At 38.5% G+C, this 24450-nt stretch overlaps 1 protein-coding gene across 1 annotated transcript in view; it reads left to right on the forward strand.

The window, feature by feature from the left end:
- Positions 1-24450, forward strand: part of Ptpro (protein tyrosine phosphatase receptor type O) — a 224369-nt gene that overhangs the window by 195068 nt on the left and 4851 nt on the right. The window contains exons 18-24 of the mRNA XM_048787184.1: positions 2319-2420; positions 11193-11283; positions 13459-13535; positions 14109-14243; positions 14465-14587; positions 18867-19021; positions 21061-21196. Of these exons, the coding sequence (XP_048643141.1) occupies positions 2319-2420; positions 11193-11283; positions 13459-13535; positions 14109-14243; positions 14465-14587; positions 18867-19021; positions 21061-21196 (819 nt within the window). The remainder of the gene's footprint in view (positions 1-2318; positions 2421-11192; positions 11284-13458; positions 13536-14108; positions 14244-14464; positions 14588-18866; positions 19022-21060; positions 21197-24450) is intronic.

The raw sequence follows: 24450 nt of genomic DNA on the forward strand, positions 1-24450 counted from the left end.
AAAAAAAAAAAAAAAAAAAAAAAAAAAGGAACACTTTTATAAACTGAGTTCACTCTTGACAAGACTAGACTGACATCCACACTGATTTTCATGGCATAATCTGTGATATAATCCAAAAGAAAATTTGATGCAAACACATTGTTATTTAGCCTTAAGTGGCATATAATTTACAGCACAAAGATGCAGGATAAGTTCCCTATTATTTAAAATTGTATGCATTCCATTGACATACACCAACTGGCATAGGGGGCACAAGGCCAGCCTCCACAGATGAGAGTCACTGTCACCTGGAAGAAATAGTTGCCACAGCAGAAAGACTTTGTTGTCCACAACTATTAGTTGGGTTGTTAGTAAGCTAGAGAAGCATAGACCTCAGCATTCAAAGGACAGGATCTCAGGACAAAAGGGGGAGACTCTTTCAGAGCTTGCTCCTCCCAAGACCCAGGTACAGACAAGAGGAAAAACCAGACCTGGGCAAAAGAGCTTAGGGGTGGTGGGACCTGGTCACAAGTCAGAACCTCACATCAAACCAACTCCCTCTCTCTTCTCATTGTCCCCCTGCCCTCCCTCCTTCTCTGTTTCTCTACTTTCGTTTGCCTTCTCTCATCTTTTCCTGTTTCACTCCAAATGCCCCATCACCACCACACACCATATCCCCCTTGGAACCTCTTTTTTTTTTCTTTAATCTCTGCTTACTTCCATTCCATCTTCTTTTCCTTTACCTCTTCTCCCCTTTCTCTCTAACTCTGTCCTGCTGGTCTTGGTTTCCCTCCAAGTTTTCTTTCTCTCCTCTTCTGCCATATGTTTTTACCTTTTTTTGCTTTTTCTAACCTAGAAATCTGTTCTCAGAGTCTGCCTTCCCTATACATGCTCCCATTTTCTAGATGAAACTGAAAGTGTTAAATCTAAATTTAAGGTCAATGTCCTGCTCAACAACAGCAGCCAGATATTGTAGTCCCAATGGCATCCATTCCAGGACAGGAGTCCCACCAGTAGCCATTCTTTGGGAAAGATAACAAGTTTGAAGTGGGAAAAGCTTTGAACTAGGACTCATGCTGTGTGGTTCTAGCCAGAGTTCCACCACTTAGTGGCCTGCTGATACTGACTTCCTTCCTTCCCTCACCCTTGGCTCTCTCACTGGGAGCACAGGGTGAGTGTTGTCCATGGCTACCTTGGGGATCAACCAAACAAGATAACATGTGAATATTTATGAACTGTTGAGTGTTTTATGAGTGTGAATTATTATTGTTAAGGAAAACCATTAAAGTTTAAAATTGTTACCTGGGAGGTTTAATGCCCTCTAAAATCTTAACATAAAATAGTCTACCTGATTGGCTGATCCACAACTTTAGACAAATATCTATTAAATTCTATGTAATTCCTAATAAGACTTAAGATCACAGATAGATGACATAAGCTGCACAATATGGCACAAGAATAAGGGAAAAGTCGACTATGGATCCTGCCGAAGTCTTGGGTTTGATGACAGAATATGGCATGCTGCAGAATCAGAGAACGGGTTGGTATAGGTAGGTTCCTAAATAGATAAGCAACTACAAAAAATTACATAAAATAAAACAAATCCTATTCTCACACATACACACACAGAGAGGTGAGAAGTTCTGCTATAGATGTAGAAACATAAGCTTGCATATATTACTTGACTGAACCTCTGAGCCAGTTCAGTACTTTCATAGGTATGCAAGCTTCTAAGTATGGCTCTCTCAGTTGAGACCCTGATAACTTCATCCTGCTGACCCAGCCTCTGCTCTGGGGATATTGTAGCTAGCCAGACACACAATTCTTTATGTTATTAAAGTTGTTCAAACTCATAAGTTTCTTTACATGTTGTATGTCAACCTTGTGGGATAGGTATGACAATAGTATTTAATGACAATTCAATGACAATGATGCTTCTCTGAAAAGTTAGGTAATTCCCAGGATCACATGGGAAATAAACAACTGTAAGCCATAACTCAAACAGGTCTTTGAAATCTAATCCTTTGTTCTTTCCCATATTCTAGAACTTTCTAAAAACAACACATGTGCATGTAGACAGGTATATATGAGTAGGCATATATAAAATATTTTATTGCTAGAGTAATAGCAAAGTATAAATCTAGAAATTTCTATTTCAGGGAAGTTTGATACATATGCCCCTCTTCTGAATTATAATGTATTAGAAACTGTTAACTTGCGCCAAAAATTAAAATACAAATGAGTATTAACTTTGGAGAAGTAAAACTTTTATTTTCTTCAAGGAGAGTATGCATGTTTAAGAAGTGTGGTATTAAAACAGTATTTAATACTTATAAACATTTCTTTGTGTTTCACAAAGCCCAGTTCAGTTGGATGACTTTGATTCCTACATCAAGGATATGGCCAAAGACTCTGACTATAAATTTTCTCTCCAATTCGAGGTGAGTTGGGTAAAGCATTCTAGACCTTCTAGAATGAGTGGGACTGGGAAGTGTGGGATTTGTGTTGGGGCCATATTTCCCTGCTCAATGGGCAATGCCTGCCCTGTGGTGATCTTGGCCTCAGCTGCTGGCTCAGTCAAAGGTCGTCAACCCTTGACCAATAGGCCAGAGCTTGAACAGCACAATTGAAGAGAAAGAGAGAATAGATGCAGGTTCTAAGATGAGCAAATACGGGTACAGGAGAAGTGATCATTGAAAACCAGGCAATTTTGAGTGTGCTTCTCAGGCAGCTTGGGCCACAGTGAGGGTGGCTGGTGGAAGAAACTAACTTCATTTGTGTAACAGACTGGAGTGAGCTCTCATAGCCCTAGGATTACTGGCATGCTACTTAATACATCTTTGTGCAATTTTAATTTCTTTCCTTGGAAAAATTGGGGACAGAGAGTAACACGATTCATTTAAAAAAGAAAAAATTACCAATACCTCTTCTCTTTTTTTAAGCACATGTATTTCTTTGAGTCTATAACACTATGTATCAGAATAGATGGAAATGAGTAAGTGGGAAGAATAGTTGGTCCTTACTTATTCTTTCTACATTATCTCACAGCTCATAACAGCCAATTATTCTTCAGGGTTCCATAGCATGTCTGAAGTGGTCAATGATTCAGGATGAAGGGAAAGATAAAGTGACATTTCTAAATTCAGTAGCTTTTTTTTTTTTAAGCCCAAGTACTTTCCCTGCAAAAGCAGTTGCTTTTGCTTTATTCTTTGTATTCATTTATTCTTTCCCTTCATTTGTCAAGGATAGCTTTAGTCTATAAAAAGCAGCAATATTCCTGATGTAAATATTCTTACAGGGAATTTGGGGATGAGAAGAATTTTACATATTATCAAATATAAGCCCCTAATGGCCACCTGTGTTGTGAGAGATTCCACACAGAGTCTGCTCAGTTATCCATCGCCTGCAGGTGCTGAACAAATTATAGATGCTATACCAAATGTTAAATCACAAAGAACTAAAATTCAATTTGAATCAGAGACCTAAAGTGAGGACAGCATTTCAGAAAAATCTATCAATAAAAGAAGAATTTTTATAAGAAAACAAGAAGCTGAAATGCTGCAAAAAGAAATAATTGGATACTTCTGATAATGGTAAGGAAAATGATGATGTAGCTACACTTCCCACCTTCTCATGTTCTCCTAATTCCTTTGAGATTAAATTCGTTGATGGCAAAACTTATATCATTACCTCTGCTGGGAACTCACAGTTAATGACATCAAACCCACATGTAACTATTAATGTGTTTCTGAATTGCATTGTTATTTTTTTAAATGCAGGAAGTCATTTTCTAGTAAGAAGGAAATATTGTTTTAGTTGTGAGTGACAAAAACATAATTTAAACATAATTTAACCAAAGGAAAGGGGGATTTGTTCAAAAGTCATTATGGTATTTCATATAATCAAAAGAAGGGTTGAGTAGCTAAACCATACAGGAGTATATGGGAGCATTCCAGTCCCAGCAATGTCGGAAATCACAGGCTGGGCCCCAGTAAACCTTCTATTTGTATTCTCATTTCTGATAGCCAACTTCTTTTTCATAGTGGAAAATAATGACACCTGAGCATCACCATCCTCTTGTTTTCATAATTTCCCAAAAGAACCATTGATCCTCTCATTTCTAGTTTGCAAATTAACAGAGAAGAATTTTTATGGACCCTCCTGGATCATGGTGCCCACTCAGACCAACTGCAGCCAGGGAGGGCAGAATCCCATAAACTCTTACTGGAAAACCAAGGAATTTTGAGTGGAGGAGCTAATGTAGCTGAATTAGCTAAGAAAGGAGGATATTGTTCCTAAGTAGAGAGGGCACTGGGAAGACAAACAATAAGTGATTTGCAAACTAGAGTTAATGCCATAAAAATATGTAAAGCACAGGGAATGAAATTGACCACATTATATTATCATACCATGTGCATATATAAATATGTCAACAATGAATCCCACTATTCTGTATAAATATAATACACCAATGAAAGAAATTTTTAAATAAGTAAAGTGTCATAAATTTTATGTGCTAAATGTACAATTTATCATATGCTAAGGGCTTTTACACATTTGATATGTAAAATAACACATTTAGGGTTTACACTATGTTAGGAATGTAGTAAAATGGGAATCCAACGTACTACCATTTGCCAGTAATTACTATTGAAAAAAAGTCACACTTTCTCAAAACCTCAGTTTCTTCACCTATAAAATGGGCAGGTTGAACTAGATCAATGGCTCTCAACTAGTCAAGTACCAGTCGGTCCCCCCAGAGAGAGTTTGGGAATGTATGGGAGTTGGTTTGGGTCTTTATGGAGGCTTGGGAGAGGGTACTAATAGTATTTAAGAGGAGAAGGACAAGGATGTTAAATGTTCTTCAGTGAGTACAACAACAAATAATTGTTCCAGACCAACAGTATTCCACTGAGAAATGTTGGACTAAATGTGGAACAAGGATTCAACCGAGCTTTACAACCCACATGTATTACTCAGGGTTCTCCAGGAATCCAACAGGTTGCATAAATAGCCAATGAAATGTATATGAAGAAAGAGATTTGTCTTAAGGAATTGGCTTATACAATTGAGCAAGTCTGAAATCTGGAGAGCCAGCTATCGGGTTAGAGACCCAGAGAAGAGGTGAAGTTGCACTCTTAAGTCTGACGGCTATAAAGAGTTAGAATTTGCTCCTCTGTAGGGGACCTGTCTTTTCTTTTCATGTATTCAACTGATTGGATAAGACCCAGCCAATTTATTTTTATTTGCTTTACTTAAACGTTCATCACATTTTAAAAATACCTTCATAGCAACTTCTAGACCAGTGTTTGACCAAAGAACTGGGTACTGTAGTCAAGCCAAATTCACACATAGAATTAACCATCATCCATGATTTGAAGAAGTATTTAGGATTTTTATTTATTATGAAGATTTTAAATTTATCTTTATTCTTAGAACATTACCAATCATATATGTAATTTATTTGGTGCCAATTCTGTGCATGCATGCATGTTCCAGTGGGAAAATACAATTCACTCTCTAGGAGCCTTTTAAATCACAGACTTAGACTCTATGTTTTAGACCAACATTTGCTCAAGTAGTGGCCCACTGGTCTTACTTCCTTTTCGAGGTGACAGCCTCCAGGCATTGCCAACTTTCAACTTCACCCCACCCACCACATCTTTAGGTTCAGTGTCAGCTAGTTTCAAAGAAGCCTTGTGCTCCTATGCCTGATTTCTGGATGTATGCCAGACCTTTTACATGGAAGCCCTCAAATTTTCCTGAGATACACTAATAGCCATTGAGGTTGAAGGGGAAAAAAATGTTTCCAGCCCTTACTGGGGACCCAAGCGGGTATTAAGATGGCTGAATCAGGTCCATTTAGTAGTTGAACAGTTATTTGTTCTGCGTACCTGAATGCTTATACTACTTGTAGTCACTTTGATCCTGACACTGAAGGATCACCCTCTCACTGGGAAATTGCATCAATTATAAGCATTATGCAAATTGAAACTAATGTCTGGATTTACATATATTATCAATACAGCTATAAGTCATACATGAAGCTGTATATGTTGCTAATTTGAGTTCACTGAATAAATCCCTTTTTCACTCTGCATCTGATTTTGGAGCTACTGAAAAGATTGATTATCTTTCTGACAAAAATATACATCTTTTCTTAAAGAGACTTGGGACCAAGGCATTAAAATCAAGCTCCTCATTTCGGTTGTTTCATTTGAGAAAGGTTGTGAAGAATCAGACTTCAGAGCCTGACGTGTGAGAGCCCTCAGCACATACCACATGTTGCTTGTTCTGCCTCTAATTTCTGGGCTTTGTGGTTGACCAGGATGCTAGTAAAAGTCTTCATCACCTTTGTTCTGAAATATGGCTGCAAAGATAAAAAATAAAGCTTCATATTGCCAGCCAATTCACAAGAGATGCTCTTTGATTTCTGATAGTAGCCTCATTTGCAACTGTTTTTGCTTGTGTTTCAGTCTAGCTTCGTGATAAGCACTTGCCCTAGCATATATGAGGCCTTAGGTTCCATCCCCAGCACCACAAAGAAAAAAATAAAAAGGCACCTCAGCAGGCCCTCTCCAACATTCTTATTCCAAGTGATCTTCTAGACCTGAGTTTTTCTCTCTCTCTTACTCCTTCCTTCCTAAATTTTGGTCTATTTCCAAGGGCCTCTACTAGTAACATGTGCTTTGACTGAAATGCTAGCCCTAAATCATATACAAGAGCCCAGAGACCAGCTAAGTATTTCTAGACTCTCCTGAAACTGATTCCTTCTTATCTCATCATCCATTACCCATCTCAGATTCCCATCATAACTACACCCTACTCTGACTTTAGGATACCTGTTAGGAGTTGAACTGTGTCCCTACCAAAGATATGTTGAAGCCCTAACCTCTCAGGATCTAATAGTGTGACCTTATTGGAAATAGATTGCTACACATGCACTTTGTTAAGATGTGCTCGTACTAGACAGGGTGGGCTCTCAATCTAGTATGACTGGTATCCTTATAAGTACTGTGCTCACCAGCTGTGCCCCTGGAGCTCCTTGACTGGTAGCCCTGTAGAAAGATAGCCATGGGAAGACACAGAGACAGAGCAAATCCCTTGACAAAGGCCGGGACTGGAATGTGTAGCTGCAAGCCAAGGAAGACCCGAGATTGCCAGAAACCACCAGGAGCCAGGAAAAGGGCAAGAAGGGATTCCCGCTACAGGTGTCAGGGGGCATATGTTCCCACGACACCTTGGTTTCAGACTTCTGTGCTCCAGAACTTCAACACAAGAAATTTCTTTTGTTGTTAGCCAACCAGTTTTTGGAACTTTGTTACGCAGGCCCAGGAACTAATATAATACTTCACTAGATAGCTTGCTCTAAATGCTTTCTTCTCCTGAAAATAACCAGATGTTGTCCAATACTTTGGATCATTTTAACTGCTATAGACAGAACCTCTTCTGTTTCTCCATACTTATTCTCTCCCTATGAAAAAGTGGTTCCACTAATCTAGCTCATCTGACTCTCATGTCCAACTTAACCCAAAGTAAGCACCAAGTACTGTCACTTGCTGACATTATTACAAACTCCAAGGCTAGAAGACAGTTTGTTCTCTTCTCAGATAATCATAATGCAGGTTATGGGGCTGAATGCCTGTGTTCTCCCAGAGTTCATATGCTGAATCCCTAACTCCAGTGTGACAGTACTTGAAAACGGGACCTTTGGAGGTCCTTAGGGTTAGTTGAGGTCAGGAAGGTGCAGCCCTCCTGGTGGCTGTCTACAAGCCAAGAGAAGATGTCTTAGAGTGAAACCTACCTTGGCCTCCTTGGTTTGGACTTCTCAGTCTCTGGCACTCCCTAGTTTCTAGGGCTACCATAGCAAATTACCACAATCTTGTTGTCTTAAGATAAGTGGAAATTGATTCTCACAATTATCAAAGACAGAAGTCAAGGTGTCAGTAGGATGACACTCCCTCTGAAGGCTCTAGATGGAAATATTTCTTTGCCTCTTCCGGCTTTCAGTGGCTCCAGGAATGCCTCAGCTGGAGGCTGCCTCATTCCAATCTGCCTCCATGTTTTCATGCCTTCTTTTCTCCTGTATGGTCTCACCGAGTGATTCTTAATGGCTTACTCCAGCAAAGACCCTTCCTCCAAATAATGTCATATTCCCAGGTTCTGAGGTTTAGAATATGGACATAACATTTTGGGGATCATCATTCAACCCAATTCAGATAACTACATTGCCTAGAAAAAAAATGATAGATTATATTAGAAACAAAATTGGCAAAAAGAAATTCAAAAAGATTTATGTTGGGTTCAGGCCATTACCTCCATACTTGGCCTTTATGAAGCTTTAAGTCCCTGGTGTTTCCATATGGTTGGAAAGAAAATAACTGCAAAGCTACTGAACCAGAAACTTAGTATTTGATTTTCCACTTAGTGACAGGCTAAATTACAAAGACTCAAAGCATTTGCGTTATACATGCAGCTCCTGCTTTGCTGCAGTACAACTTTGGCAATTTGCATTTTGAGTGTTCAGCCAATTAAGCCTCTCTTATCAACTGAGGGCATTTACAGGGAGGAGGCAACACACAATTAAAGTTCTATCAGTTAGTCAGCTTCCATATGTGAGCCAACTCTCAGCCTCAATCTGTTTCCACAGTTTCTCTGGTATCTGAAGTCTTTTCCTGTGGCTTATCAGTCTGTCCCCGAAGCAGAGGAACAGGAGGGGGAGAGTTGTTGGTCTGTTAGCACAAATGGCAAAGGAGGGAGAAATTATAGAACTGGACAAAGCAAAACAAACAAAGACTATAGCAGAAGCATTTCACAATCGTTATCAAGAGCACTGCATTAATATTGGTTGAGTTTATTCTATTTGACAGCCACTATAAAACAGTGAAGTATAGAGAGTTTATTTACAGATAATTAAACTGATGCTAATGAAAACTACTTCCCCAATAACACACAGTATATAATAGTACATCAAAATAAGTGAGATTATCTGACAAATTATCTGTAAAGACACGTTCTATAAAAGGTAGATATTTAAACATATTTTTAGCAATAAAAGCATCATTTGAATAAGCTTACAGCAACCAAAAGGAAGTGACCTAAAAATAACACTGATCTGCTCAAGTTTGCTAAAAAAAAAAAAAAAAAAAAAGTTTCTTACAGGACAATATAGTCAGCCTTTGGAAACCCTTTAAAATGGAAAATAGTTATAAAGTAACAGTGACAAGTTTCTGCTTAAGGTCATTGGCATGCAAGGGTTTTCTCTGACATAGAAAAAAATCTAATTTTGTGAGTTGAAGATCAAACTTGACAGTTTGTCTTTAAGAATGATTTCAAGCCAGGTGCAGTGGTGCATGCCTGAAATCCCAGTGACTTGGGAGGCCGAGGGAAGAGGATCACAAGTTTGAGGCCAGCCTCAGAAGCTTAGTGAGACCCTGTCTCAAAATAAAAAAGACTGAGGGTTTAGATCAATGATGAAGCATCCCTGAGTTCAATCTCTAGTACCACACAGAAAGAAAGAAAGAGAGTGTGAGGGAGGAAGGAAGAAAGGAAGAAAGAAAGGAAATAAAAGAGAGACAGATGACATCAACTTACACCAAAATGTCTGAGATTTTGTTATCTTGAAAAGCCAAAGCAATAAGGAATCAGAGGGAAAGAGAAATGTAGGCCCTTTAGTTGATATATCCATGTTGACTGCAAGCTGCAACCCTTCAAAATATGTCATGAAGCACAAGGGAAGTTGTTAATGTCCTTCTTCCATGTGAAAGCAACAGAAGACCAAAAACTTGATTTCTTAAAGCATGTTTTTCAAAGAACACTTGGATCAAGACACAAAGGGCACAAAAGAGATATACATGTATAGTCTCTCAGAATGTCATAAAATGTCTCCAAAATTTTTCAAAAGCCTTTTGAAGACTCCAAAATTCTTCTCTCCAAGAAGTATGCCTCTAGCTTATGACTCCTTAAAGCAATAATTGGGAGAAATTCTAAAGAGTAAAACTTATGAACAATATTAATATCCTATAAATGTAAATAAAATTTATAGAGTGGTTTCTTGTACTACCTCACTCATCATCTTATAGAAAGATGCACACTCTATAAGCAGTCCCATATATAGATGGTTATCTGTGCTGTTTGCTGATATTTCTGTAAACTTCATGGAATAATGTAACCAGATTTGCTGCATTGGTTGTTCACTGCACAACTCCAGCAAGCTCAGTTTATATAGACCACAGCGTGAACATATCCCCAGGAAATCCTGGAACACAATCACCTTATTTCCTATAATACCCATGACATAGCAACCTATAACCCCGTTTTCCAGTAAAATAACCTTTTTGAAATCAGTTGTGTGTTTATATAAAAGTTGTCATACCAGTGTATCCTCTGAAAATGGGATTTGTAAGAGTACTGTTACATGCAGTTATTTAGATATTTCTACTTTCACTGATAGGTTCACCTATACACCACTGATTTATCTTTACTTTTGAGAGTCTGTAGCCATATATTTAGTAACTACTAATCCTAAGCTTTGTAACATGGAGATTGTTCTCTATGCTTTAGGAAATATTTTTGTAAGTTCATGAATTTTAGTTACCCTGTTCCTCTGAAAACCTGAAAAGCATTTCTGTTTTCAAATTATCCACACCTATGTGTTATGTACATAGATATTGCTTTTATAAATTATCAATAAACTGCTCAAGGTATTTGTGTTGTGTTAGACAGTTCTTAGTGCAATCATGCAATAGAAGAAACAACCTCAAAATCTCAGTGGCGTACAACATTTGTTTTTCCCACTCCTATGCATGTGGTTCAGCTGGGGCAGTTCTGCTTCAGTTCCACTGTGGGTCAGAGTCAGGTCTGTCCCATGTGTCTCCTCATCCTGGGACTAGCAGCTTCCCTGGGCATGACTTTTCACAGCAGATGGCAGAAAAGGGCAAACAAAGCTGAGCAAATTCATTGAAAACTTCTGATTGGACATGAATTCTTTCTAAGTCCACTGGCCAAAAATAGTTGACAACAGTGGAGTGGAGAAGAGCTACTGCCTCCAAACAGAGCTGCTGCAGCATCATAAGATCAAGGGCGGGTGATAATTCTATTACATACTGGGAGTAAATCATTATCCAATGTGAACAGTAAACCAGTGTGAACAACAAACCCATCCAATCCACACTATGTACAGGAATCGCAAATCTATTCTCTCTCATTTACAGGAGTTGAAATTGATTGGACTGGATATTCCACACTTTGCTGCAGATCTCCCACTGAACCGATGTAAAAACCGCTACACGAACATCCTACCATGTAAGACCATCAACTGCCAATCATAATTTTATCTTTCAAAGGTCAAAGGATTGTTATTGCAGATTAATTCATTTCACCAATCTCCATACATACCAGTTGTGATCTGAACCTCAAGGTCATTTCTGTGATTACACTGATGTCACAATTGCTTTGATGTCATTAGATCCTATAGGTAAAGATTTCATTACTATGCTTTTAAATGAATTGTACCTGAACAGAAAAAAAAAAAAAAGACCATTTGGCCCTTTGGAGATCAAGGAGACTTTGCTAAATTAGAAATCAAATAATCTGTGGTCTCATGAAGTACTTTATGAGAATTCACTGATAATGGAAGAAAGCAATTGGAAAGGGAGTGCAAGGTGTTATAAAGTCTTTCTCTTCCTAACTTCTGGCAAGCTAAGTAGTTGTATAACATTGTGTAATAAAAAGCAACATTCAAATAAAAAAAAAACTAATGTCAGGACTTACAGGACAATTAAACACATTCAAATATAGATTTAACAGTCTTTTCTGCTATGCTGTAGGTGAACTGGGAAAGAATGGAAAAATGGAAAGCAGGGAGACTGAAAAAGCTATAAAAAGAAAACTCTATCCTGGATAAAACTTTATCCTTGATAAAACTAAGTAGTGTTACTACAATAGCACCCCACGTCTCTACACAGTTCAGAATTTACTTTTTCCTCTTAAAATCCATCTACAAAAAATCCCATGCACTGATAGATCACATTCACCCAAGTTTAATAAAATTAGAAATCAATAATAAAAATACTTTAAAACTAATGCAACTAGACACTTCAGAAACTTGCTTATTTTTTAAAAAAATCTTTTTATTGTGAAAATTTCCAAACATAAATATTATCAGTCCTTCCTTTGCACTAACAAATTTTATTATTAGTTTTCAAACATACATGTGTGTAAACACGCACACACAATTAAAATAAACTTGTGGGTCAAAGAAGAAATTGTCATGAAAATGTTTAATCACTTCAAAATGGAACCTTACTTGTTAAAACAATTGGTATGCACCAACGCAGTCCTCATAGGTACATTTATCACCTTAACTCTTCATATCAGAAAAAAATAAAGACTAAAACTTAATGATCAAATCATCTAATGTAAGAAGTAGAACTCAAGAAAAATAATAAAAATAATAAGCTGAAATTAATGGTGTTTTTAAAAAGGCTACAATAGAAAGGATAGTCTTTGGAGAGACACAGAAAGAAAAATGTTGAGTGATTTCACTTATGTCTCAAATCTATTAAAAGAACAGAAGCAATAAATTCAAATACATAAAACAGAGATTAAAATTATTGTTAGGGGATGGCAAGATACAGCTTGAAGGGTACAAAGCCACAGTTGCATAGGATGAACAAATCTAGAAGTCTAATGTACATCTCAAGGATTATATTGTATGACACTGAAAATTTGATAGAATAGCAAGTTTAAGGTACTTTTATCTCTCTCTCTCTCACACACACACACAAACACACATGGCTCTATAATTAAATATTTAGTGACAGCTAAATTTGGAAATATGTGAGATGATGGATGTGTTAATTTGTTCAACTATAGCAATCTCAAACATCATGCTGTATACCTTATATGTATACAGTAAAAAAATACATAATCAGGGCTGGGCTGTAGCTCAGTGGAGCAGTGTGTACTTAGTATGTCCAAGGTCTTGACTTTGATCCCCTACACACCCCCAAAATCAATTTAACTTAAATTTAAATTTAAAATATTTTTAAAAGCCCATGGATTCTCTCTTCTCTAGATCTCCCAAAGGTATTGAGCTCTGTGGATGTCCCTGGGTGAAATGGAGATCATGTATTTAGGCTATGTACTTGGAGCTTTCCATAAAATTTCCCTCATATTTTGTTTCCTGTAAATATTCTGCATGAGCTACCCAAACCCTGAAGATAATTCTTCCAAGTACAGAAGAGCTGATGTAGAGAAAACAGCAGTTGGGAGATATTTATGTACTAATTTAAACAGGAAATTCAGATTGAAGAAGGCCTACAATACCAGATTACTGTGAATTACCTTGCACTCCATCACTGACTGATTTGACTTCATATAGGGTAAAGAGGGTCTATTAAAGAATAGAAGCAATAAATTCAAATAAATTTTCCTTCCATCCTGATTTTTACTGTTTTCTTTTCTCCTTCTTTGTAGATGACTTTAGCCGGGTGAGACTAGTCTCCATGAATGAAGAGGAAGGTGCAGACTACATCAATGCCAACTATATTCCTGTAAGTAGAAAAAAATCAGGCGTCTAAGTGCTGGAGACTATGACCCAACCAATGGCCCAACTAAGGCTGTATGGATGTGTCACACTATTGAAAAGAGCCATTCCCCACCCAGGGATGAATCTCTGAGAACAGTTTCCATTATTCCATCTCTGAATCAAGACTAGGGGGTGGGGGGATGTTCAGATTTCTTTGTAAAGGACGGTGAAAAGAAATGTAGATAATTGTGTTATAGGTCATCTTTCTTGTGTTTAAGTTTCAGCTTCAGCAACCAAACTCAAAGGGCTCCCAATCTGAGCACCTGTGCTTTAGAATACCTATAAAGATAGTGTTTGTTGTCATAAAAAGGTGTGGCTGGGATTTTATAGATTCCCACAGAACAATGCTTCAAACTACACAGACCTATGGAGTGGGTTTCTTTGATTGCCTCTTTGATGAGAGAAGGAAGAACATTGCATAGGCCTGTGATCCTTTGCCACTTTTATCATCAGTAAATTTTCCATTTTCCCCATGGTGTGGAACGGCATCTGGTGTTGACAGTGCTGGTTGAGTGATAACTTTATCACTTTCTTTCAGGGATACAACTCGCCCCAGGAGTATATCGCCACCCAGGGGCCGCTGCCTGAAACCAGAAATGACTTCTGGAAGATGGTCTTACAACAAAAGTCTCAGATTATTGTCATGCTCACTCAGTGCAATGAGAAAAGGAGGGTGCGTGTCTAACCCAGCTGTTACCACTTTGCAGAAAAACAGCCTCTGTCCTTGCTGAAGAGCTTGCTCTGTAGCAGAAACTGTCATGCTTACTTTGGTTTTCATCTTCATGATAATCCTATATGGTTCTTCAGAAACAAGTACCTCTGCTTTCCCTAAATGAGCACAGACTTAATTTCTTACCTAGCCTGTTTTCAGAAACTATGTTCTTCTCGCTCCAGGTGAAATGTGACCATTACTGGCCATTCACGGAAGATCCCATAGCTTATGGGGACATCACTGTGGAGATGATCTCAGAGGAAGAGCAGGACGACTGGGCCTGTAGACACTTCCGGATCAATTATGTAAGTCTCCAAACAGGAGTACAGGTGATGTCCCCAGGTTGACCCCTCCCCTATCTCCCCCCACCATAAATGCCAAGAGACCTACCAACCTACCTCTGTCATGTAAGATAAAGAGCACCTCAGGCTTCACAACACTGCTTCCTTCAAAAAAATCTACCTTTAATGTAGTTGTTTTCCACTTTACAAAGGATGGTATAGATAAAGTGGAAATAAAAAGTCTTCACTGGTCCATTTCAAGGGAACCCAGGACAACAGAAGATTTAGTTAACCAAGTACCATCGAGAAAGGACATGTCCTCATTACTTAATATTAATAATGGATATAGTTACATTGAAACCAGGGTGTACTCTTTTGGATTTTGTTCTATTTTCCCTTATTCTGTTCCCTCATTTTGCTTTTCATCATTCAGATGGCACTTCTAGACCTTATTAATCATGGTTCGTAGCTCTCTTAAGTGCTATCCATTTCTGATTGTTAGAATGTCAGAAAAGTCTATTTGCCTTGCAGGGCCAGCTTTCTCTCTGATGACAACTGTTTCAGCACGAATTGAATATTTCTGTATCAGACACAGGTGCTAACATCAACCGAAGTCATCCTGTTGCCTTCTACCCATAAACAGTCCTTAGAATATAGATTTTTCACTTGTATTGTTCATTTGAACATGCTGTCTGTTGATGACAAAATTTAAGAGGAAAATCCTCACCGAATGTTCTTCCCTGCATAGAAACAGCCCTTCCTCGTGGTTTAGACCAGGAAATGGCAAACTGCAACCTGCAGACCAAATTAATCCATTGCCCGCTTTGTGAAGCTTATAAGAGGAGAATGTTTTTACATTTCCAAATGGTTGGGAAACTTTTTTTAAAGAATATTACATGTGAAATATCATATATAAATGATGTGAAATTCAAATTTCAGTATCCATTGATAATGTTGTATGGGAACACAGTCCATATTTGTTTGTGCATTTTCGGTGACTGCTTCTGTGTATATCAAGCTTGCGTGGCAACCGAGATTGCATGACCTGAAAAATCTCAAATATTTACTATCTGACTCCAGAAAAAGTTTGCTAACCCTTCATATAAATAATGGAAACAAAGATTGCTGAAGCTGAAACTTAAACACAAGAAAGATGACTTATAGCACTATTATCTACATTTCTTTTCACAGTCCTTTACAAAGAAATCTGAACACCCCCCCCCACCCCCCTAGTCTTGATTCAGAGATGGAATAATGGAAACTGTTCTCAGAGTTTCATCGCTGGGTGGGCATTTATTAACTATATTTTATTGGTATTTACAAGAGATAAATCACTTAACCACTGGTAGTTAACTATTACTTATACTGCAGTGAAAATGTAGGCAAATCCCATTCTGCCAGGAACAAAGTGGGTTTCATGCTGTTCCCTTCCTTTGAACTGCCTGTCTCTTCCTTGTTCCCCAAGCACGTCTGTACGCAAATACAGTCAGCTCAAATATCATCCTTATCTAGCCTTCCCTAGTCAGAGACCTTCAGTTCTTTCCTCCTCTGCTATAGCATCTCACGCATACTGCTCTATCGAAGCACAGTGTGGTTATAATTCCCTGTCTTCACATCTCCTTCCCCTGGGATGTTGAGTTTCAGAAACAAGAACTCCGTTTTTGAGTAATGAATCCGTCAGTGAATGAATTATTTCAACAATAATAAAGCACTATGTATGTCAACAGACTTTCTATCAGAAAAGCATTTCACAATCTTAATGCCATTTCAACAAAGCTTTCTTTAGTGGCTATTTCAGTCAGAAATCCAGTGCAAACCATTAGAGAATGTAGAACAGATCTTTCCTTAGGTTTGCATCTGGGAGAATAAACTGCAGAGTACAAAATGGGGTTTGTTCCCATGCCTGTTCTCTTAACAGGGAAGAGTCACATACATCATTGCATGGTCAATAATTTGTTTCTTGTCCTTGGTCTTAAATAGTGACTTATCTTTCAATGGCTACCACGTGAAAGGCTTGAACAGCAGGTATGAAGTTGAATGGGTTTTCTTATAAGGCAGTTACAGTGGATGCATGCATGCATCTGGTACCACAGTGCCCCCTTTTGGCCATAAGCGTGCAGAATCTAAATTTTAAGCTTCACAATGAAGGTTAAATTGACCAAAGAACATTGTACTGTGCTAATGAATGTATTTCTCTATTTGTTTCATATGTTGTTTATGCTATTCTTTACTCCTCCCCATATTGATATAAGTAAACTTTCTAAATACAACAAGATAAAATTACATAAATGAAGAAATCAAAATATGAGAAATTCGGGGTAGCTAAGATAATATCAGAAGGGTTTTCTCATTTAACAAGAAAGTAAGAGAGCAGCCACAACACACTGCTTGTCACTTTTCAGTACAAAAATTTGGCATGAGCTAAGAGTTAGAGACTAAAGATTGGCAAATACATATTGGTGTCCAGAGTATGTGTGCTATGCAGATGATAGAGCTACTGCCAATTCTAGAACACCTGCCCTGCATCTATGGAGAGACTACTGACAATTTAATGGATTTCTGATTTTATATCACCTTTCACTTTTTAGCTGAACACATATATACATAGAGATATATAATAGTATAAGTCATAAGCTAATTATCATGAGTACTTGAACATGGCTAGCATTTTTGTGAATATTTCTGTGCAACCCAAGTTGTCTAGTGACTGAGTATATTTAATTCTTCATGGTGTTGAATGCTTGCTATTCTGTGTGATTCATTATGCATGAGTTACCTTCTTTACTCTCTTAAGACAAGAGTGATGGCAGCCAGCATTTTTGTAGCCTTCATGCTGTGTGTATCTAAAACAAAGACCTTGAAAATATCTAGGGAGGCATTGCATGCTACTGTAATGTATGGCCTTAGGTACCAAGGGGACAATGTGGTTAAACTGATGACATTGTGCATTTTATTTATGCATTTGCTTATACAGATGCAAATTTTGTTCTGCTCAGGACCTCTCAATTTTGCTCTTTGCAATTCATTTCTCTTTGATATACCTAAATGTAAACTTTAGCTCCCAAACCCACATACAAGTTGAACTCTTCCAGGTTATAATGTATTATTCCTCCCTCTGACAGCATTCCAGGCTCCTAGCAAGTTTAGGGGTAAGATATGAACCAGATTTTTACAAAGCCTGGATTTGAAGTCTTCTGATAGTTGAACACAAGAAGAGAATAAATCATTCTTTCAAATGAGTGTGGACCAAAAAGAGTGGGTCTTGAAGGACTCACATCCTAGTTAATATGTATTCAGAGGGAACAGTAAGATATTTGATGGGCAGGTTAATATGAATAGGAGTAATAAACAAAACAGATCGACTCACTAGAGATTCCCAAAACTAACTATATGAATGATTGAGCAGGTGGTAATTATGTAGTGGTAGAAATGGTAATCACATCTAATCATCCTTCACAAACATTATCACACCATCTGCACAATGATTTGTTATTGGTATCTTAGGCCCTTTTCAGGTAAGAGAAAAAAACAAAACTCAGCAAGTTTGTCTGGGGTCAGGTCTCTGGTATCATAATTCAAGACAGAGATTCTCATGTAAGTGATTTTTTGACAGTGTATTCTTGGGTAAAGCTGTTAGGGGTCCAGTAAATCAGAATAGGGCAGGGAAGAAATCACGTCCTGTTGTGGGTTCACCTATAGTCTGACTCAGTCCGATTCCATTGATTGCGATTCCATTGATTGTGCTGGGACATGAATGGCACCATATTGATGCTGAATTTTTGAACACTGGCATCAGTCAGTTATTATCTATGGGCTGCTTTCAGTAGGAGAATGCAACCTCTTAGGCATTTTCCCATGAGGCAGCTCCCTGTAGTGAAGGACCACTATCAAGAGAAGGGTAGAGCTCTGCAGTTAAAAGCAACTAGAAAGGGATGCACCAGACTGGCGGAAGGATCTAAGTAGGGCACCAGCAGTACCTTCCACAGTGTTAATTCTTTGGCAAGGCTGCTGCAGCTTCTAAATGGCAGAGCCCTGATCTGCTTAAGCTCTTGTCCTTAGCTACAAAAGCATGGATTTGCCTACCTGTCCTACTATTGAAAGCTTTATACAACTAGTATATTGTTTTCAGGACTTACTTTGTGCCAGACACAGTGCTTGGAGCTGGAAAAGGAAATACACTGACCAGGAGTGGACTGTGGTTCGACCTTCTTGCGCCATGAATTCTGGATCTTCAATGGAGGCCTGGGCCATCCTGGCAGTGGCTGAGACATTAATGCTTGTTTTTTGGCTTTTTTCCCTAAAGGCTGATGAGATGCAGGATGTGATGCATTTTAATTACACTGCATGGCCTGATCACGGTGTGCCCACAGCAAACGCTGCGGAAAGTATCCTGCAGTTTGTACACATGGTCCGACAGCAAGCCACCAAGAGCAAAGGCCCCATGATCATTCACTGCAGGTGACCTCATCAGATGCATTTTCTATTCAATATCAGGGGTTTTTAAGTAAATGAAATAGCCCATCATTTCATAACGTGCATCAGATTTAATAATACATGAATTGTGATTTTTTTAGTCTGTGGTTACTTGATGTCTTACTATATATTAATTGTTTATATTGTGGGTATCTTTTTATCTGTAGCCTATGATATTATTATTATTACCATTTCAGAAGAAAAAAAAACTGAGGAATACAGTGATTAAGGGATATATACAAGTTTATTCAGCTAGAATGGGGAGGAGATTAGGATTCAAATCTAGGTGCACAGGTTTCCAAAGACCATGCCTAGATGTGGTATTATTCCCAACAAAGATTCTGAGGGGTTGTAACATGGATAAATATAAGGTCAAATAATAAATAGCTTATAGCAGTTCAAAACAATATAAGTAGACACAAAATCAAGAAGAGGGAAAGAAAAGATTAAACTGTTTGTCATATTAAGATAAATATATTTGCTATGCTTGCTCTTCAATTTTGTTTCTAAATTTCCAAACAGCTAGCATGAAAGGGGACAAACGATCCATTATGTTGTCAAAAATCAAGGTTCTCACTAATTCAGTTGCCTTTGAATTTAAACTTTCCTTCCCACCAAGTGAACTAAGCTCCATCAAAACCCATCTCTGTAACACAGAATTGGTGTCAAATTTTTATGCAACCTCTAAAGATTCTACCTCTGACTGCATATCAGAGGTAGAAGAGGGATAAAGGTGTTAAAGGAAACATTGGCAGCTGGGCCAATGTGAGCAGATAAATCTATAATCCCAGACCCAGCATGTTGATCTTTGTGAATTAGAATGGATAGGCTGCTAGTGTGTATGTGTGTGTGTGTGTGTGTGTCCTTGGTGGGGAAATGCTTCATAAGCTACTAAGTTTCTCTTTAGGGAGGATATCATTGCTGTCAATCCACCTCTGGCTTTCACAGTTTAAAAGCTGTGTGTTAGCAGATGAGATCATCTCTTCTCAAAATGGTACTTTCCAAGAGCAGAAAATAAAGCTGCATGACCATGGGGTCAAACTCAAATAATTCGTTTCACAGCAGCTAGCAGATTCGGTGCTGGATGTGACTTTACAGGTGTCCATTCAGTGGCAGATTTTATCTGACAAGTCCCAGGTGGGAAGAGTTGTTGTCTAGTAGAGAAAGCAAATTGGGCTCCGAATTCAAGGCTTTTAGTGTTGGATTTTTCTCCTAGCAAATTCCACATGTCAATTGGTTTCAACTTTCTGTTTTACCAAAATTTCATCATAATTCAGAATGTAGAACCTTTTGGCTCTTTTGTCTATGAATGATCAGGAAAAAAAAAAACTGACTTTAACCTATAGAATTAGGCACTGTTGTGGGCAGTGAGTTGACTGGCACATATCAGTTTAGTTCTATCCATACTCTGAGCCCTGGGATCTGAGGACCAGACAAGACTGGGCCCAAGTATTTAACTTTATGTATTTATTTTAAGGCAATTACTTAAACGATCCCTGGGAGAGGGAGATTGAAGCAGGCCCAGGACCCACTAGAAGAGCATGTGTGCTTCAAGGAAGGAGTGAGATGGTGAATTGAATTCAGGGTTGAAAGTGCACAAATCGCTATGACCCCAGGCCTACAGCCAGGGTGTGGACATCTCAACTGGACTTTTGAAATAGGCATGAGGAATACAACTCTGAGGCTATTCATGAGATAGGACATTGTTTATGTGTTCCATTCCTGAGGGCAGGGACCAATCAACGTGGAATCATTACTTTTCTCCTGAAACAGCCCAGGGGAGGGGTAGCCAAGGCTGTGCAAACCCATATCTCCTTAAAGCAGGGAACAATGATAGTCAGAAATGTGACATTACCAGGAAGAGCAACCACAGCTGCATTCTCAAAAGTCAGTTAACTGGAAAAGTTTAGTCTGCTTTTTTCACAGTGATGCAAACTTTTTTTTCTTTTTAGAAATATCTAGTTTATTTTCAACAGTAAGGAGTCACTGTGTGAGTAACTTGTGGTGTAAACCTTCTTTTACAGTGCCGGCGTGGGGCGGACAGGGACGTTCATTGCCCTGGACAGGCTCTTGCAGCACATTCGGGATCACGAATTTGTGGACATCTTAGGGTTGGTGTCAGAAATGAGATCATACAGGATGTCTATGGTACAAACAGAGGTAGGAAAACAATCAGTATATACTTTTTCATGTTCCCTTGTCTGAAAACTTACTATTTTCACCTACATATTTCAAAACAATTGTCTGGATTTTCTTTGCATCTGTCTTTCTCATTTTCTTATTGTATATGTTTCAAACTTCTTCAAGATATGAAAGAAATGGATATCAGCCCCTAGGAAAGTGTATGGGGTTACACTTTTGCTGGCGTCATATGCCCTTTATGTGGATGTGTTTGCAACAGAGTAAAACCTCTTCCAACAGAATGCAAGTTCGTGAGAGGCAATCTGGGGAAAGCTGTCTGATGGAGACCACAGAACTGATGTGATTTAATTCATATTTGAATGCTAGAGTGGTTCAATAAGCACCCGTGGGCGCAGAAACCCAAGTGTAATTGCTTGTTCATAAGCCTAGTCTCCCAGCTGCACAAGCGACTCCTTAGCTTCAGGCAGACAATGGTTCCTCTCCTGGAGGAGTGTGTGGGGGAGGAGGACTTGCAGAATGGAAGGCAGCCTGGCCTGACCTCTTACAAAGGGACTAAACCCTGCTTAGGACTTCCTCATGCTTTTCTCACCCAACACCACTAGGTGTCAGAATGATTCAAAAAGCCCCAAGTAATGGCTGTCTCTAGCTCTGTGTGTTTCTCCTTTTCAACACTGTGTACTTTTCTTTCCTCCTACCCTCCCAAGTTCATCTGAGCAAAGCTTGGCATACATATTTCAATGCATTTATTTCCCAGTTGCACCAGGATTGCACCACATTCAGAAGTTTCATTGTGAGCCCAGTCAGTCTCAGGCCTGTTGTCTTGTAATTTGTTGTGGAGACACACACATCACCTTGTTATCACAGGTTTTAAATGTCTGGTTTCCAAGAGAAGCCCCCTACCTAGTGATTAAATAGTGCTTTATTAATCAATCCATATTTTGGGCTTTCACACCCATAAATTTATATCCTAATATGTGATTAAAAATTCCTATTATATACATATATAGAATGTTATACATTAATATATATTAATCCCCAAGCTTCAAAGGGCTACTTCTTATTTTAAGTATCTTGGATTTGATGGATTGTCTGCCCCAATTTGCTTAATTTATACCTCTTAGGACTTTATAGACTTTGATTATAGCCTGTTTACTTTTGATTTTTCCCAACTACAGAATCTTAATCTCTTTTTAAAAACTACCTTCACACAGCAGACTCTTCTTCCCAGTCTCAGCTCCATTATTTTTCTTCAGTGTGACAATCACACAACACTAGAGCAGCCACATGGGGCTTTCTGCAAAGGCAAGAGAATATTTTGTTTTCCCCCTTTCTTGCCCCAAGTTTTAGATATCTGGTTTCTTTGTCTATGGCAGCATTTCAGGTTGACATCTCCACAGAAGCAGTTTTTTAAAGCATGATATACCTTCCCTGAACTTTCCTTGGGAAATTTAAAGTCAGCAAAGAGGGCAGAGGTTCTTCAAGTTACTCATTTTCCCAGCTGTTCTAACTGTACCCTTGGGTCCCTTGGGATTTTGCAATGGATGCTTTCCAGTTCCTGTTATTTATTTGTGTCTGCTTTGCTAGTTATATCTAGAACATCTTGTTCACATACCTTTTATTTTTCCTCATTCCTCTGCTCTTCAGGGTTCAAACCATATTTTTGAATATAGGTTGATTTATCCAACATTGTCCTTTAGCACATTAACATTCAAATCCTGCTGCCTTTAATTTACTAACAAGAACAAAAAATGATTCTTTTCCCATCAGTCAGAAATGATTTGCAAGAGGACAGAATCACCCTCCAGTCACGACCTGTCTTTATGTGCACAATCAACCCAGGAATCAAATACCATGTTTCTTCCCATTTATGGTTTCCAATTTTCCAATCTTTTCTTCATCCATCACCTTGACTCTGCCACTCCAACCCACCCCAAAATGGTAGAAGCAACTAATTAAATCAGCCACATCCTCAGGCACCTATATGCTGCTTTTGTTGAATTTTGACCTGCCTTCTTTTTCACCTCCCGAGGTACACTTCGGGGGCTTCTCCACACAGATAGGGGAACAGTTTAAAAGACCTCAGCTGTACCACTGCACAAGTCACACCACTCTCAAAGTTCCATTTCTCAGCTCTAAAATGTGGATGACAGTTTTCATGAATTATTATAAAATATGCATTAGGTAAAATGACAGAATCTAGATGAGTGCCTTGAAACTGAAAAGGGCTGCCTGTGGATGGGCATTTCCTCTCTTGGGCTCTCTTCTACTTTTATCAAATATTGTGTTTATTTTGTTTCATTTACCTCTAATAGCCTCTCCCTGGAGGTCAGTTAGAGCGTTGCTTTGAGCAGACTGTCCTCCCTATGGGCAGCTTGAATTTCCCAGAGACTCTCAGGATGTGTCTGAAAATAAATAGGTTTTTATTTGCTTTTCCTGTAGTGTTTTTTCTTTTCTTTTTTTTAACACAAAGTTTGGCCACTGGGTAGTTACAGAGTGAGAGTCCAGGAAGTCTCTGGCCTTCTGTCTTCCCATGTTGACTTAACACCACAAACAATTGGAGTGATGTGCGAGATCCTCCGAGGGGGAGCTCAGTTACTGCTGTGAGACCTGAGGTAAAATGTGTCCCCGAAGCTTGCTGAGACATACGGAGCAGGCAAGGTTCCAAACCAGTGAGGTCTGAGGTGTTGCTTTTATCCTTTGTCTAAAGCTATTTACACAGAGGCTTCTTCAGCCCCTGCGACTTCTTGACTGGATCTTATGTAGAGGGTAAGATATCTAATGAGACTACTTAGAAACTCCAGGAAATAAAGAAAGAGAAAACTAAGAAATTACCCTTATTTCAAGGCACAAAGACAACTAACCTTATATTTTGGTGATTTCATCTCAGCTTTCATTCAAGTGTAACTTTTTGCCATATACATACATATTTTTGTTTATATATCTCTCTATATAGATGTATACACATATGAGTGTGTGTGTGTGTGTGTGTGTGTGTGTATGTATACTTGGTACTGGGGATTAAACCTAGGTGTGCTTAACTACTGAGCCATATCCCAAGCCCTTTTTATTTATTATTGTGGATACAGAGTCTCACTAAGCTGCTTAGGTTCTTGTTAAGTTGCTGAGGGCCTTGCTAGGTTGCTGAGGCTGACTTTGAATTTGCAATCTTCCTGTCTCAGCCTCCTAAATTGCTGGGATTACAAGTGTGTGCCACTTCACGCAGCCATATATATATATATATATATATATATATATATATATATATATATACA

Source organism: Marmota marmota, unplaced genomic scaffold (genome assembly GCF_001458135.2).
Source record: "Marmota marmota marmota unplaced genomic scaffold, marMar, whole genome shotgun sequence".
In the NCBI taxonomy this organism is placed as follows: domain Eukaryota; kingdom Metazoa; phylum Chordata; class Mammalia; order Rodentia; family Sciuridae; genus Marmota; species Marmota marmota.